Source organism: Glossina fuscipes, unplaced genomic scaffold, assembly GCF_014805625.2.
Source record: "Glossina fuscipes isolate IAEA_lab_2018 unplaced genomic scaffold, Yale_Gfus_2 1, whole genome shotgun sequence".
Classification (NCBI taxonomy): Eukaryota; Metazoa; Arthropoda; class Insecta; order Diptera; family Glossinidae; genus Glossina; species Glossina fuscipes.
The window spans coordinates 37,034,007-37,051,043 of NW_023998415.1; the positions used below are offsets into that span (position 1 = coordinate 37,034,007).

A 17,037-nucleotide genomic window follows, 5' to 3' on the forward strand; every position below is an offset into this window, starting at 1 on the left:
ACAGCGATAGCAATAGCAATAGAAAGAGAAATATTATTATTATTATTAACAAAAACAAAGTAATTACAATTTAATGATCGGGGTAGAAAGTGTTCATTAGATGCTCTTATTCTCGCTGTAATCACTTAATCCCAAAATTCATAATTGTTTTGTTTTCATTTCGTTTTCAATTCGCATACATACAGTGCTTTGCACTGGCACTGCTGTGTTTCGGTTTGCTTCGCTCCGACTGTGCGGTATCGGATGTTTATATTATATATATGTCTGCCCACTCAACCTACAAATCTTCTGTCCGCCTTCTACTTCTCATTCTCTGCGCCCCTACCCTCTCCCCTTCTCTCCCGGACCGCGGCCAATCCTCTGCTCATCCGTAGAGAAGCCAATCCGGATAATGAAATTAAAATCAATTGCTTTGTTAATTGATTTTTATTTTCTCCCTCACTTTTTTTTTTTTTTTTTTTGATGGTAAGAGCGTCTGGCCGTGCTTGCGTCGAATTTTCAATCAACAAACTGCCTAATAATACGATTTATGTATTATTATATAAATTTCATTTTGTATACATACATACATACACTTTAAATATTAAAAATCCCATTTTAATTTTTTTTTTTTTTTCGATTATTTTACATTAAAAGTGTGGTGGCGTGTCAATAATAAATCAATATCTTTTCAAAAGGAAAGATTTTCTTAATTGTTCAATGATATCGGGTTTTCAATGCCTTAGCATTGAATTTTATGAAATATCTTTGTAAACTTTAATAATAATAAGCGACCACTTTTCGTTCTCTAAGACACTTTAAAATGTACCTGAATGAGTTGCATTTTGTATAAACCTTTCGTAATATGCATCCTAAAATCGGCAAATTCTTCCTGCTCATCCTGCTGCTTAAGTTGAAGCAAACGAGAGAAAAAGATTGCAAGTTGGCTCACTGCTAAAATTTGACAAATAAAGAAAAAACTTGCTTAACACACGAATGCTGGCGATTTTGTCGCCAAAATCCAATGTTCATCTGCAAGAACAGTTCTATTTAATGATTGACGTTTTGCAGCAATAGCATACAGACTTTGGCTTACTTGCTTACATGGATCTTTGATTTTACGGTAGTGCCGTACAGCCACGACCGAAATACGAGACAGATGACGATGCTTATTCTTACACATCCACAATTTTGTCATTCACTTAACTAAGCTAACTAAGTTTGATGTCTAGCTAATATTCAGAACTTCCCCCCGTTTAAATTCTGTAGACTTTATCCGCTTCGGCATTAGCATAAGAACTGTAATGAATATATTTTGGCTTCAATGGCTTCGTGATGGCGACTCTAAGAATCAGAAACTGATTGAGTGAGTGAGTGAATGTGTGTGAGAGAGAGAGAGAGAGAGAGAGAGAGAGAGAGAGAGGGGGTGAGGGCTTTTGTTTCGCGGACAGAACTGGAGACAGCTACGCCATGAATTCATAATCATTTACTTACTATATCTATAACGAGCGAACAACATTCTCGAGCGATCTCACCATTTACGATAGATTTCGATTATTGATAAAACTATTTATCATCGACTTGCAAACCGTGAAGAGCACCAGCCTATGATTTGTTTGTTTCTTATTTCAATACTGCCACGAATCTCTCCTTCATTCCATTGCTTCACATTGTTCCATAACATTTTTGAAGAAATTTCATTTAATTTAAAAAAAAAAAAAACAAAAAAAAAATTTAAACTTAAGCTTTTTCCTATACAGTTATGTTGCTACCTGTTGTGGCTCTTAGCATAAATTATTTTTATGATTTTGCCACATATTTTCTTTTATTTTCTCTTATAGATTATGCACAAAGAAAAAAAAAAAAAAAAGAAAGGAGAAAAAAAGGAAATATTTTTCGTTGAATAATAATTCGATTTGGCATCTGATATAAAGAAAACGAAATTGAATTCAACATCCAGTGTGATAAGTGCGAATATCTTATTCTTTACACTATATATACTATATAATACAAATTCAAATTGATATATTGCTCGTATAGAGAATTTTCATTGATAAGTCTGCTTCTTGGTTTTTTTTTTTTTTTTTTTTTTTTTTTTTTTTTTTTGTTCAAGTAAGAAAATCTCCCTTGGAGGAGACACTTGATGGGTAAACAACGATTGACACTGACAGTAAAGGAAATTTTTTTTGTCTGCCTTCACCATATACTGATGTGATAAAATATCCAAACTTTCTGAGTCTCGTATGAAATTCTCCCAACTAAATAAACATTAAATTAAAGAAATATTCTTTACAAATGAATTGTTTTTTTTTTTGATTATAAACAATTAAGAGAACATTTGTGTTTCGTTTTATTTAACGCCTTTCAATAACTTCGAAATTAAGTGAGTCTTGACAAAAATACGGCGACTGTAATCATTGCTATGCAAGGCGATAAGCAGCAACAACTTAGCTAACTTAACTTGAGGGATAATTTTCTGCACTCAGCACCGTATGAGCCGCAACGATTCAATCGTTTAGGAAAAAGCATTAAATAAATAAATTTTCTAAAGGAAACCACAAATGTTATACTGAATAACTGTTTGACTGACTCATTGTTGATTGTTTGATTTAACGCCGGAACCGGGGATTCGTGGATTTTCGTTTTGCGTAAAGAATTTTAAGTTTATATTTTATTTTTTTTTTTTTTTATTTTCAAGTTCAATTAAACTCAGTGAAGTTGATTGTTTAACTTTTCGATTTAAAGTTTTAAAATTCTACCGTAAGCTTTTCCCGCAAACATATCGAAGGATAAGAAGAGTCAGGCAACCGTTTAACACCTTTTGTACTCGTTTTTGTTTTCTGCTTTATTTTGTTTTCTTAATGGAAAAATGGGATAATTTTCTTTCTTTATTGCTTCCTGCCGTTGCTTTTGTTTTCGTTAAGATTTTACCTTAAGCTATAAATGACTTTCAACTGTTTAGTTCTTAGTTTTCTATTTCCTTTTGGATTATGTGGTGTAAAGCATTTTATATAATCTCTTGTAAAGTTATTTAATTGAATTTAAAATGTTCTCGCTTCTCTTCATTTCTTTACAGTTTGTCGGCTGGGAAGAGGTACCCCGTCCCAATACGCGTGCTGAAATTGTACAAGCCATGCGAAGGATACGGGTAAGTACGGTTGAACTTGTTAAAGAAGAGCGGCACTTTAACAGCCCAAAAGCGAAATAGATTTTTCTTTTTTGGCTTAAAGGGTAACCAATGGATGGCGAGATTACTAAACATGTATTAAAAAATTGAAAAAAAAAAAAAAAAAAAAATTATTTTTAAAAATATTTTTGCTTTAAAATTGAAAAATAATTTCGATTTTTCAAAAATATTAATTCTTCGTGTGACTTTCGCCGGCACTTTCAACGGAACAATTACAATTTTGAATTAAAAGAGAATCTTTTATTACTAAAAAATACGTCAACTTATCGAAAACTGCGTGTTTTTTTTTCAAGAATGCAATTTTAAAGATGTTGTGAATAATTCGGGTGAAAAAAATTCAAGTTGTTGAGAACAACACTTTTAAAGTATCGATATGTGTTAAAGATGTGTTTTTTTTTTTTTTTCATAAAAAATTATTAATAAATTTCTATCGTTAGAGTGCGCATCACAAGACCATAAAATTACTCTGCCATGTTCACGTATTCTTCTTCTTTAGACGCTTCTCTCTCAAATGCCAAGACATTTTGCCCTACACACAATTCACAATTAACATCGAATACTTTCTCATATGTCTTTTCTGTTTCACGGCAAGATTAGTGACTCCTATCCTCCATCTATTCACGCGTCTTTTTGTCTACACATTCATTAAAAGGAAATCTTTTGATGATATCTTTTAGAAATTTTCTTGCAGAGGTGGCCTTTTCAGCTCAGTTTTGGGCGCTCGACAGTTCGACTAAGACATTTATGTCTAGAAATTTTAAAACATCTATTAGGCCAGTAAATAAAAAAAATATATATAATTTTCGTAAAAAATGCACAATGGCTTCCCCCTTTAAGACAGATGTAAGCCACTGAAAAGTGAGGAGATGGCGAATGCCTCTAAGATGGTGTAAGGCTTAAAGCTTTCCTTTTTTCTTTACCTAGGATTCATTGCACCCCTCAAAACAAAAACCAACTTTTTTTTGCTTTTGAACACAAGTGTTTGAACACAATTTGCGTGCTATTCTGACTGTTTCCTTCGGCCAATTGGTCGTTTTTTATCTCTTTAAAGGTACTGTAGAATCGCCCATTAAAGAGAAATTGAATGAAAGTTGGTATAGGCCAAAAAATTCAATTCGTTTGCTTTTGAAAAAAGAGATTCTCTTCGTGTACATCCTTACACCGATTTGGTACATTCCCACCTTTGCACCTTGCGTGCAAAATTATGCTGCGGATATATTCATTTTTGGCAACAGAGAATGTTTACTACAAACCGACATGCTTAGATATCATACAAAATTTCACGTAAGGAATTTCCTTGTAAATGTTATAAATGCATACGTTTTGAACACAGAAATATTTCCCCAACTTTTTGGCGTTGACTACACAAACATTAAATTTTGATTTTGAGACAATACGACGCAAACTAAGCTTTCAAGCAAACATGAAAAGGCAAGGCCATGTCTAACATGCCAGTCTATATTTCGGGGAGTAATTATCAATAGATTTCTTCTTCACACTATTGTAAAGGCGTCCAGAGTTGCTATATGTCAAACGAAAAAAGTTGCTCTGAGTATGAAAATTAAAAAAAAAAAAAGACGAGGAACTAACATACTTAAGAATATTTGAATAACATACATATAATATTAAGAGAATTAGTTGATATGCATTCAAGACGAACGTCTAAACGTTTATATAAAAAAAATCTTCCAAACGAAATGTGTTACGCTTACGATAAAACTTTTATAGTAAATTTTGCGTATACTTAAAATGATATAACGAAAGCTAAAATAACCTCTTAAGCCTCGTTTATTGAGATATGGACATGAAAAGCTGAAATAATTCTGCTACAAATTCTTTGCATTAGTTTTGAAGTAAGACAAAAAAAATAAGAAAAAACAAAAAAAAGATTAGAAGAAAAAAAAAAAGCTAAAAATGCTTTCATATGTTTTCAGTTTTGATATGATGACAGAGTTGGAGAATTTCGGCTTATCATGTTGCTCTCTTTCCTAGCATACTACGTTGAATTCATAAATACGGTTGTTGCCGGTTAGTTAGATAGCCGACCTAAAGAAAGAAAAACATTTGTCCTTTTTTTATTGCAAAATTTGATTTTATTCATTATTACATAATATTTTTTAGGGTAATACAATTACTCCAAAGGTTTAACATATCCGTGCCTCCGTTACAGAATGATTTGCAAAGATCTTGAAAATTCGTTTCAGTTTCTGCAGTGACCTTTTGATCATATAACTTAAAGCGTTTTAAGATTTGTCAACAGAAAACAGTTATTGCGGGGGGTAAATCAGCACAATACGCTTGGTAGGGCAGCAAATCCAATATCCATTCACTCAATATGGCCGACCTAGTCATCGACTAATGCTACGAAACATTGAAACAGATAATCATAATAAACAGCCTGTACACCTATCATTTGTGCCAAAAAGTATTGAAACCCGTAAAATCTGTAAAAAAAAAAGCGAACATTATTACATATATACGTGAAAGTGTTAATTCTACTATGACCACTTACTATCATTAGGTAGAGTAAGGCAATCGACATTGTCTACTGATATGAATGAGTACTCAATTAATATCAGAAATATGGCAACCGGGCATTTATTTTCCGTAGTATGCGAAATTAGGTAATTAGGCAAAACATCAACCGTTTGTCCCTTAAACGTATTAAGATCGATATATTATTTAGAGAAAGGTATTAAGGGCAGGCAGTCTAAAATCAATGTAAACTAATGATAGCAAATAGTGTTCAGGGTAAGGCAAGTAAGGCAACTGAGACTTGAAAACCATTAAGCGTCATAACGCAATCATGTAAATTTAAGTTTATTAATCAATAGTTAAACATTAATTAATTAAGAAAATTCATTGAGTTATTAATTACAATTAATTAATTAACATTAAAGTACAATTATCGTGTCAACAACAAGACTGTAAACTCACTTTCGTCATGAACATATATAACAAAAGTACGCATTTGGGTAATTGAAGTGAATTACACAATGAAATAGTGAGCATAGTAAACATAATGCAAAAATATTTTGAGAATTATGGAAATATTCCGATCGCTGCCCGTGAAACTATTCACACTGATAGCAGCTTTGATATTAGACGATAGCGAATTCCATAATTTTGCGGCATTGCCAAGAACTAGTCTTGATGATGATGAACGTGAATGGGGGCTTGAAGCATTCATTTCATCGTAGGGCTGCATCTATAAATAAACTTATGAATGAAGAGAGCAATTGCTGATGAAACCTGTGATACTGTGATTCGCACTTATTAAACAAATATCTGGCATACTTGTGGTCCAACCGTGCTTTATTCTTTGAAGTTTGTCCATACTACTTGAGTGTTACAACCAGATATTAATTTAATCTCAATTAACCATGGGTTGGGAGATAGCTTCAATTTCCTGAGAATATTAGGTATACGCATAGTTATGAGATAGATATATGCTCATCAACACTTAAATATGAGTTCATTATGAAATCAATATTGGGGACCTGATTGGCAATGCCAATTACTCGATATTGGCGATAATGACAATAGATAGAATCATAAGTGTTCATCAGTGATATCAAAATATTATTGATTTTGTTTGATTCCAACTTGAAATTATCCACAGTAAACGAAGGTAGGATGCAATCCAAATCTTCATTAAATCTTTGAAACATGCCCTTCAGTAATGCGAACGGATAAGACAGCTATATTTCAATGTCATGCGCATATACATTTTTGCCAAGTTCAGCAATTGGACTAGAGAGAGATCTACTAGATCAATATCATTACGCAAAACTTTCAGATGAAAAAATTCAATCACACGGGAAGAGGAGAATACATGACAATAGCAATCAGTACAATGTATTAATAGAAACAACTTAACTCATATCTACAATAAATCACATCACCTGCGATTAGATTATCAGTGATGAAGAGTTCGAGTGAAAAACAGGAATCAAAATCAGCTAAGACGGCAAGCGTCAAAGTAATACAAAAAGACAAATAAAGAAACGCATAGAAGAGCTATGCTAAAGCCTAGGCTAAGTAAAAATTGCTTTCACTTCAGGATAACTACCAAAAAGCTTACTTTCACAAACAATGAGAAAATTTATGTTCATTATGCTGTTCATACTATGTCGGCTCTACTCCTTACCAGCATTTATGACACTAGAGTAAGACAAAATATCAGAGAAGACAGAATCATTTGTTTGTTTGTTTGTTTGTGTTTGGTAAAATCTACTTCAGTTAAGGTTTATATGCAAGAAATTTTAAATCGTTTTTACATGAGTTTTGCAAATTTCTGACATTTCTCAGAAAACACTGGACATGAACTAATAGGTATGTAAACATTGTGATATGGTACTTAGCAAAGTGACATTATCTTATAATGTGAATTTCTGCTGACACAGTAAAACTTTATGTAAAGAATATGTGACACTTTAAGGTGTGAATAAGAAGTGCCACTAGCCCTTATGAAAATCTGGCGCTCGAGCGTGGCCCAATTAAGCCTTTTTACTTTAATCAAACTTCAATCGATTTTAAATTCATTAACTGCTGACCATCTCTGCTCGACAACACACAGGCACAAGAGTTGCATTAAAATGTTACCTTTCCGATCGATTTTTATGAACAGATGAGGGAAGCAATCAATCATTTCGAATGGAATTAATTTTCTATAATGTTTCGTTCCCCTACATCGAAAATATTTATCTATGTTTTCAATTTTGTTCAGTGAGCTTTTGTCATCTTTTTTGGTGACTTGATTATGTGCCAGTTAGAAAGCACTTTCCTAGTACCATATTCCAAAGAGTTTTTCAAATCATCTTCAGATCACCAATTTAAAATCGATTACACCGTTCTGTTCCGCTCCAATAACTCCTTGTTATTATTTTTAAAAACGTTTTAGGAAAGCCGTTAAGCCTATTGACGAACTCGAATGCATGTTTATTTGGTTCATCTGTAGTGGCGCGTACCTCGGATGCAACTGCAAATGCATAACTTATTTGTTGTTCCATCAAATTGACTGTATTAAGAGCTTTCAAATGTCTTCGTAAGAAGGAAGAAAGACAAACTCGTAGCATTTTAAAGCAGCGACCGAGACGAAGAGGCTTTTTGAATGAAACTCTCTTGATGTAACAATGTCTTGGAAGGAAAGTGTTCGAAACCTTAGTTTTGGTCTTTTCATTAGATAAGCATATCAATCAATCATACCCAGTCTACTCTTAGTTAGAAAGAAGCAAGAAGGAAAGACGTTAAGGCAAGAACAGGCATTTTTTCCAAAACCAAATCCCGTTCTTTTATAGTGAAGTGTGTTTTCTTCTTTTTTTTTTGTTTGACTAAAAGTACAAAATATTTGTGAACAAAGCATTTTGCTTTCATGCCGATTAATGAATATGTTATCCACTAGCAGCCATCAATTTCTTTCATCCTTCTGATGGCAAACGAATTCAAAGTCGGAAAAAGTAATGCGTCTTTTGAGGATTTTTTGAGAAGAGGGCGAAGTCTTTATGCCATTATAAAAGTGCAAAGCAAGCGATAATCAAAGGCCAGCGTGTCTGGCGGACAGCATAACTCAGTTCGGTGCTTCGAACGTATACGGGCGTTGTCATAATTACAACATTGCCTGTGTGTTATTCTTTAAATACTCTGCTGGATTGGCCAACCTTGAGTGGGGGAGTGTGTTATCTTAGAAAAGCTAGTAAAGCTAGTAGTTATGATCCTCTATGTCATTCCATTGTAAAGCATAAACTTGAATCTATTGATATTAAGGCTTTACTTGCGATGTTCAGCTTTGATGGCGTTTCACCCAAGATAGTTTAATACGTGGATTTTCAATGTATATCCGCTTTTTTATACCAACAACAATCGATGAATTGGACGCAGGCAAATGGCTTTTTCATCCATATTTCGAAATCATTAAAATTTAGAAAACCTAAATGTATCGATGTATACATTGAATGCCGTGACGTGAAGCCTAAGAATAATACTAGAAAGTACAGTTGCTAGCATAACATTGCCCGGTGCTATAAAAAATTAATTACTCGATTAAAAACTCCGTCAAACCGCTTAAAATAAATTTCGGTTCCCTCAGTAATTGTATTATATTATATGTAGGTTTTCTTTTAATTTTTACATTATTATTTTATTTTTAAATTTACGCAAAAAACCAAAACATGACACTCAGCTAATTAGCGAGCTGAACTCACTAACAGTAAGGAGTCAAACAATTGTTATTGAAATTGAACTTTTATTGAAGAAATCCTATATACATGTGTATACATATATATTCTTGTTGTATATCGTTGCAGTATGAATGTAAAGTTCGGAATCTAAAAAAGCGTAAAGTCACAATACATGTATCAGTGAATGGTGTCAGAGTGGTGCTTAAAAAGCGTCGAAGAAAAGTAAGTGAAACTTTCATTCTTTATAACGTATATCAATTCGTATAGAATAAGGCAAATTTTTTTCTCTCTTTTCTCTCGCGCAATTAGAAAAAGAATTGGTCGAATGAAGCGGACGAGATTGAATTATTAAATCATCCAATTTATCGCATATTTTATGTGTCCCACGATAGCAGTGATCTCAAGATATTTAGTTATATTGCACGAGATGCCAGTACGGACACATTCAAATGTTCCGTCTTTAAAAGTCACAAAAAGGTAAGTGAATACATACATCTCCACTTAATATGTACATATATATATGTATAAATGTATTTGAAATTGAAATCATCAAAAGGAGAAAAACGTTGTGTTTATAAAAGCATTAAAAAAAAAAAAAAAAAAAAAAAAAAAATAAAAAATTAACACAAAAATAAATTTTTTTTTTTTTTTTTTTTTTCGGACTATATAATATTTTTCCACATAATTATATTGGCACGCTTCCAGTATTGAGGTTTCATATATGTGCACGGTATGATGCACATGTGCCTGCAGTATGTATTTACTTATGCGACAGAGAGACACACAATCACCCAGCTACACAGTAGTTCATTTGTATTTCTTAGGTAGGCAACGGAGAACCAATTTGCCAGAGCAGCAGAAAAAAAAAACAAGAAAAATTAAATAAAAAAATCATAGTGAACTTAAACTGATTGTGTAGTCCGACCCGCTGTGATGTCCATACAAATTTCAATTTATGACTCAAAATAAGCTAACGTGTGTTTCCTTATTACTTTTTCCTTTTTTTATTTCTATTTTTTTTGCAATTTTATGTAAACATGTTTATAAACATGTTTGTATCGTAAAATTTGTCATTATATAAATTTTCTAATAAAATAATAAATAAATACTTAGTAGTGTTAGAGCATTTGTGCGTCCTTTGTGACCTACGATCCAACATGCATGTAGCATTCATTTCATATTATATGAGAAATATTGCATCAACATATATATATATATGTATATATGTATATATGTTTATATATTCCAAATTGAATATGGATAGTTTAAAAGACATTTATTAGAATAGCATCAAATGTGCTTTTTTGTAGTCGGAATCAAACGTGAATGCAGTAAGTAAGTAAGTAGACATGGAAACTTCACTTAACGCTTCGTGCAGAAGTTTGAAAGTTCGAAAGGAAAAAATTCAAGGAGATGTTTCTTTCTTGCATATCTTTGTATCTTTTATTTATCTGATTGCACGATGTAAAATAATTTCTTTAAAGTTTGACTCAGCCAACCTCATGGCCGTTTGCAAATCGCTGTTGTCGAACTCTGGACATTATCATGGGTAAAAGCATTGAAAATGTATCTTACGAAACTCATTCCGAAAAGCAAGCAAACATTATCGAAATATTTAATGACCTCATTAAATCTATAAATTGCAAAAATGATTTGACGACATTTAAAAGGAACTGAAGCAACTGAACTATTTCGTACCGCTCATATAACATTTTTAGCTGAATAAACAATTTTTTCAAGTCCAACTGTGATATTCCAAGAACAAGTCAAATTATTATCACTCTTACATTCTACAACTGTGCGTTTTTCAGAACGAAAGAGAAAATTAATTTTTATTGACTTAATAGCTGTTAATAGAACCTTTTCCTTAGCGTAGAAAAGAATTCATTATTTGAAAAGAAGTTTTTATTTGAGATTTCAAACTGTTCCCCAGGACTGCTCCCGGCTCAAATGATAAAAATTCAGTTGCACAGAGACGGCCATTCTGAAGCTGAATCTGAAGCTGAGAGCGACCTGAAATCATTTATTTGAAATCAAAAGATAAAGAAGTAGTCCTTGGTGTTAATTACGACTTCGGCTATAGAGTCACGAAATTTCTGTCATTTCGCAGACTTTGGCATTGCGCAATAATGACAAAAAAACTAAGGAACTTTTTACAATAAAATAACGTGTCTACGGTGCATTTCGAAACTTTAACCCACAAACAACCTAATGCCAATAATGTTCACTCTAATTTTTCGATATCCTTCAACGAGGAGGATTAACAAAACAATGTCTTTTGTGATCGAAAATGCAACTTTTCCATTCGAATACTCGCCAATCACGCAAAAGTCAATATTTTTAAAATCCCTTACTTACTTCTCTGGCTAAACATATAGGCAGACGGATTAAGAGATTTTCAAAACTAATTTTAGGCAATTTTAGGCTTAGGCAACCTTCTCGAGTTTCTGTTAATCCGATAATTTTCTTTCGATACTAAAAATAATGATGAAAAACAAACCTTTTTTTAAGCGGGTCGAGTCATCTCGTACGTAATGATTTGATTGTCCATTTATAATGGAATAGCGGAGATTTTCAAATAAATTTGTAGGATTTAGTGAGGTGAGTTACCCAAGACCTAATATTCGTAAGAAGGTGACGGTGCTAATGCTTTCCTTTTACTAATTATTTGCATTAATTATAGATCAGCAATTTGGAGACATTAAAAGAACAATATTTTGAACCCATTAGTCCGCCGAAGAGTTGTTCGAGCGAATTTCAGTTATTTGCGTTTTGTGTTCACTTTAATTTCGTTAGATTCGATTTTTCTGATGCTTCCTATGTAAAAATTTGGGGCAATTTATAGGGAATGTCCAACTGTAGGTAAGTTTACTTTCGATTTGATCGATGGACAATGAAGCAGGGATTAAAACGTTGATTGAGTTACTAAAAGAAAGAAATGAGGATGAATAAGTTTCCCAGTGCGCATCTCATCAAGTTTATAGCGAATTGTTCGTTACGAGCTTGAACGACGATAAGAAGCACGTATCAAACATTTTCGTTTGAAAGCCGTTCGCATTTTATTAACTTGTCTAGTTGGAAATTCCAAATTGTATTGAGAATTTCGTATACCTTTGAGGACGCAACATCCCACTTTGTTCACGTATATAGTAATTTCAGTGTGCTGTACTTACGAATCATATATTCGAATGGCAGCCTTGGTTCGAATCTTGAAAAGGTTTAATTGTGGGCGGACTCGTACGTAAGCTTTTTAGTCTTTTCGTCTGTTGCGTACTTACATCTGCCTCTCACGTCTATATATAGGTCTATATTCAGCTTCATGGATGTAGAATATCTTTTTTACACCAAGCGCTTATGCAAAAATTTTTATATTCTTCCACTTCTTCTTCCATGGGAACATGGTCCCGTCAAGTTAAACTAAATTTCATGGGTACAAATAACACACGAGCTTTTGAAAAATGTTTCCTTCTTATACTCAAAATTTTTCTGTATTATTTTATAGAGAGTAACCATTTAGAGAAGAAAAATTGGATGATGGTCTGAAAAAAATTGATTATTAAACAGAATTAAATTATATCAGATAAAATTGATTTGAAATTTAAGGAGACATTATCTCGTATGAAAAGCAAAGCAAAATTTATTCGATCCAACAATGAAATGTCAAATAGGCAAAAGTACTATATAAGAACGTGAAGGTCGATCAGAGAAGCTTTGTAATGCAAGCACTTCGTAAGATTGAATAAAAGTCGTAGCTGCCGCCATATGGCAAACAAGGATATATGCAGTACAGAGCGGCAAAAAGATTACTAAATATTGATAACAGAAACATTGTCGCGGAACCCACTAACAAGAATAAAATAATTGCCGAAAAGCCTTGATCGCAGTGGTGCCGACTTCATTTTCTCTATGTAAGGCAAAAGGGAAATTTTTGTGCCTGGCATTGTATACCGTATGTTTCTACATTTTCGTCAATAGTTTTTTCGAGACTGCGTATTATCATTTTATTACTAATTGAAGTACCAAAATCAAATTGAGGCGTATCTTAGATTAAAAGACTTATACCACCTGTACCGTCTAAGGTATAATAGTGTGACCAAAAAATGAGACTAATCTTCAAGTCAATTTACACGGGTATATCAAATACTAGAAATGTTTTCTATTTCTTCTAAATTGGCAGCACAGTTTGGGTGTGTGTTCGCGTGTTGCAAATGGTTTTGTACGACACAGAAAGTACTTTTTCCGATGTTGAGCAAAGAAGTTGTATTAAATTTTCTTTGCGAAATGAAATGAGATGAGACGTGGATCTACGACCCGGATAAAAACAGATGAACCGAGCGAATACCGTGCAAAACGTAATCCACAAGCGAAAGAACTGAGCCAAAATGCAAGTGATCTTAAAGGTTTCCTTCGATTGTCGTGGTGCTGTGCATTGTGAATTTCTTCCGCTTTGCCAAACTGTTAACAAGGAGCATTAATTGAAATAGATTTGGATTAATAAGTAGTTCTGGAAAAAAGAAAAGATTAAATTGGTGTTACTTTTTGGGCAATATAATATTATATATATATATATATATATATATATCTATTGTAAGTAATATGCTTATGGATTTTCATAGGTAAATTTGTAAAACTGCTCAGGCAATGCGGGAAAAATAGAAAAAGCCTATAAATTATACGATCACATTATCTACGTCATCGTAATTTATCGATTTTCTTATTACGAAATAATTTACTGAGCACTTACTTATTTTCAGTGAAATTATTTTCACTTTTGATTGTGAAGTAATTCAAACCTATTAAATGCGCATTAAGAGAGTGGTTGAAATTAAACAAATTAATACGATTAATTTATATACGCATTTGAAACTGATATTTACAGGATGTTATTAATAAACAACAACAATAACAAAAGAAGAAGAAAAATAATCAAATTGATAATTAAAAAATAACAAATAATATAATAAAAAATGAAATAAAAAATATTTTACTCATCATTTGCTAATTTGGTAAAATTGCTTATAAAAAAAACTGTACGAGCAAATTTTAAGCGTAATATGCTACGTGAACGTAAGCAACATAATAGAAATGGCCGTTTCATTTACACCGAAATAGTCCGACCTATGTTACTTACGGCAAATACAAATAAAACATAACACTAGCATATGATATAAATACGCACATCATCATGCATGACATAGCTGGAAAAAATCATCCAAGCATAACAAAAAACTTAAGGAAGAGCACGAAGGATGATAGCATAATTAATACGATCAGCTCGGCGTGTGCATGTAATATTGACAATTATGATATATGTTAATATATCAACGATAGGCAGAGATAGTCTTGTAGTCCCATACATTGGTACAACACGTGTTCTTAACTTTCGTCGGCACAAAGAGACGAGCGCGATATTTTTATTGTGCCGATTTGGTGCTCTAATAGCAGGAAGCTTGATAAAAAGGAGTAAAAGTGTTGGCACCACTTCTCAAGTCTTAAAAAAACAGGTATTCAATGCACTCTTCTTTCTCCTTCATCTGGTGAGTGAGTGAATGTGTGTCTTCAACGATGATGAACTTGTCTTCAATAATGGACTTTTAAATCACACCATGGCTCTGGAGTTATCGGATGAAACCCCTAATAACTAGCGATTTTTATCAGCTCTAAATAGTGTTTATAAAAAGGAAGAGATTTCGATCATCGCTCTCATTTAACGCTCTTTGATTTGATAAAAGCTAAGTCCTTATTCTATTGACTATGTTACGCTTTTACATGACGAAAGCTTATTAGTTCTTGCTAGGAGCCCTCGCGCTACAGAAAAAATCTTAAAAGCAAAAAGCCTTTCAAACTTGTGCTAAATCTTATCGAAACTTCATAAAATATTACACTCGATAGGCGTAATATATGCCCCCTGGTTAAAATTATATTTTCGAACCTCAAAATAATTTCCGCAATGAGATGCGAAAGCGTAACTGACGTCTATAAATTCACCAAGACCCACGCTGAAGAACAATCACGGTCCCTTACCGATAAACTGGTACTTACTTTTGACCACTGTCGCCTACCATCTACTGTAGGTGTAGCTGTGTGTAAATGTACAGTTGAGCACTACATATCAAATTGTCAACGATTTGGGCACAAAACAAGAAGATGTAAGAGCGACAAAACATGTGCTAACTACCGAGAACTACCTCCTCCAACGAATGTTCTGGCACTTTCTGTATCAAGAAGGAACAAGGAAACATCAAGCCTAGTTTTATATCTCTCCAAGAAACTCATTGCACGGTCTTGCGTGCCTTTTAACCCAATCCCACCAGTTTATATTTTGACTACTTTGTAAATCCCAATTAAAACTCATACTCAAAACAGGGAATAGGTGTTTTTATCCAACATTCCTCATAAACGCATCCAAAGATTTATTTTACTTTCACTTCATATTACTCTCTCGCAATCCTTCTCCGCCTTTTTTACAGACTTTAATAATGGGACCATAATTTGGTGCAATAACAAGCTAACGTAGCGAAGGCAAACCAAAATGAACTTATGACATTCGAAGGGAATTAAATAAATCAAAAATTATCAGCTTTGAACAATACTCCAAAACAATTGATAGGACCACCTGAGAATGAGAGTGATGTGGAACAGAGGCAATAAATTAATGAGACGTTCATATTCCAACGATATGGCTGTCATCCGCACCCCAAACGGGACGTTACAGGATGTTTCCAACCTCTTCTGCATGAGATGTTTCTAACCTACATGAATGTAAACTTGCGGTTATCTTTCCCAGAATGACTTGAGATAGGCCCATCTCTTATTATTATCAATTGATGAAGAAACTTTTCCCAATACCACTTAAGACGATTTGTTTACGTAGTTTACGTTCAATCTACAGATTACGACGTTCGGGATATATATTGATGAAATCTGGCACACTGATATTTTTTGGGCCAAGAAGTAAATCTATTGAAACTGGATTTTATCAGACTCGTTTCTAAAACTCGTAATATGAGAAGAGTTTGCCATTTTGTCATCATATTTATCAACAAAAATCGATAAAGAATGGTATTGTTGTGACGTACAAAATCAATGTATAAACTTCGTAAGGATTGGAATGATTTTTTGAAACTCTTTCTAAATGAACGAGGGCCGAACCTTAAATGCAAGCATTGTATCCTGGGATATGGACGTGAGTTGACGTGGTTTCAATTTAGTAAAATTAATATTCTTGTCAAGGATCATATTATTCTTTGTTGATTTTCGTCATAAAGTGTACTAAGAGTAAGACTTCTAAGGCGTGCTTGCATGACGCGCTTTATATGCATGGCTTAGGAAAAAAAAAGCACTGGACCTACGAGGTCCATATTTGCTACAATTAATTTCTATTTTAAATGAAACATTATGGGCCGTTTTTCATCGCAAAATATTAAAAATTGGAAGTTTTTGGTATATAAAGGGTTACTTTTCGTAGCCACAGTTAGATGGGGAGGCGTTGAAAGAGTTTTTTCAGATATTTTTCATTTCATTTTAATATGCGAAAAAATTTCAAAATTGTTTATCTTTTTTATATATATATAACAACTTTCCCAAAATAATACGTTGTAATGGGCCGATCGAATTCATGTTCGATATTCTTCGTATTGTTCGTTCTTGCGTTCATAAAAGCGCATAAATCGTGAAAATTATAGATTGTAG

The 17,037-nt window shown here is 33.1% G+C and overlaps 1 protein-coding gene across 3 annotated transcripts in view; it reads left to right on the plus strand.

Annotated features, from left to right (window-relative positions):
- LOC119631960 (capon-like protein) overlaps positions 1 to 17,037 on the plus strand; it is a 224,619-nt gene that overhangs the window by 162,503 nt on the left and 45,079 nt on the right. For all 3 annotated transcript variants that reach the window (XM_038024602.1, XM_038024605.1, XM_038024604.1), the window contains exons 3-5: positions 3,056 to 3,127; positions 9,472 to 9,567; positions 9,655 to 9,822. In XM_038024602.1, the coding sequence (XP_037880530.1) occupies positions 3,056 to 3,127; positions 9,472 to 9,567; positions 9,655 to 9,822 (336 nt within the window). The remainder of the gene's footprint in view (positions 1 to 3,055; positions 3,128 to 9,471; positions 9,568 to 9,654; positions 9,823 to 17,037) is intronic.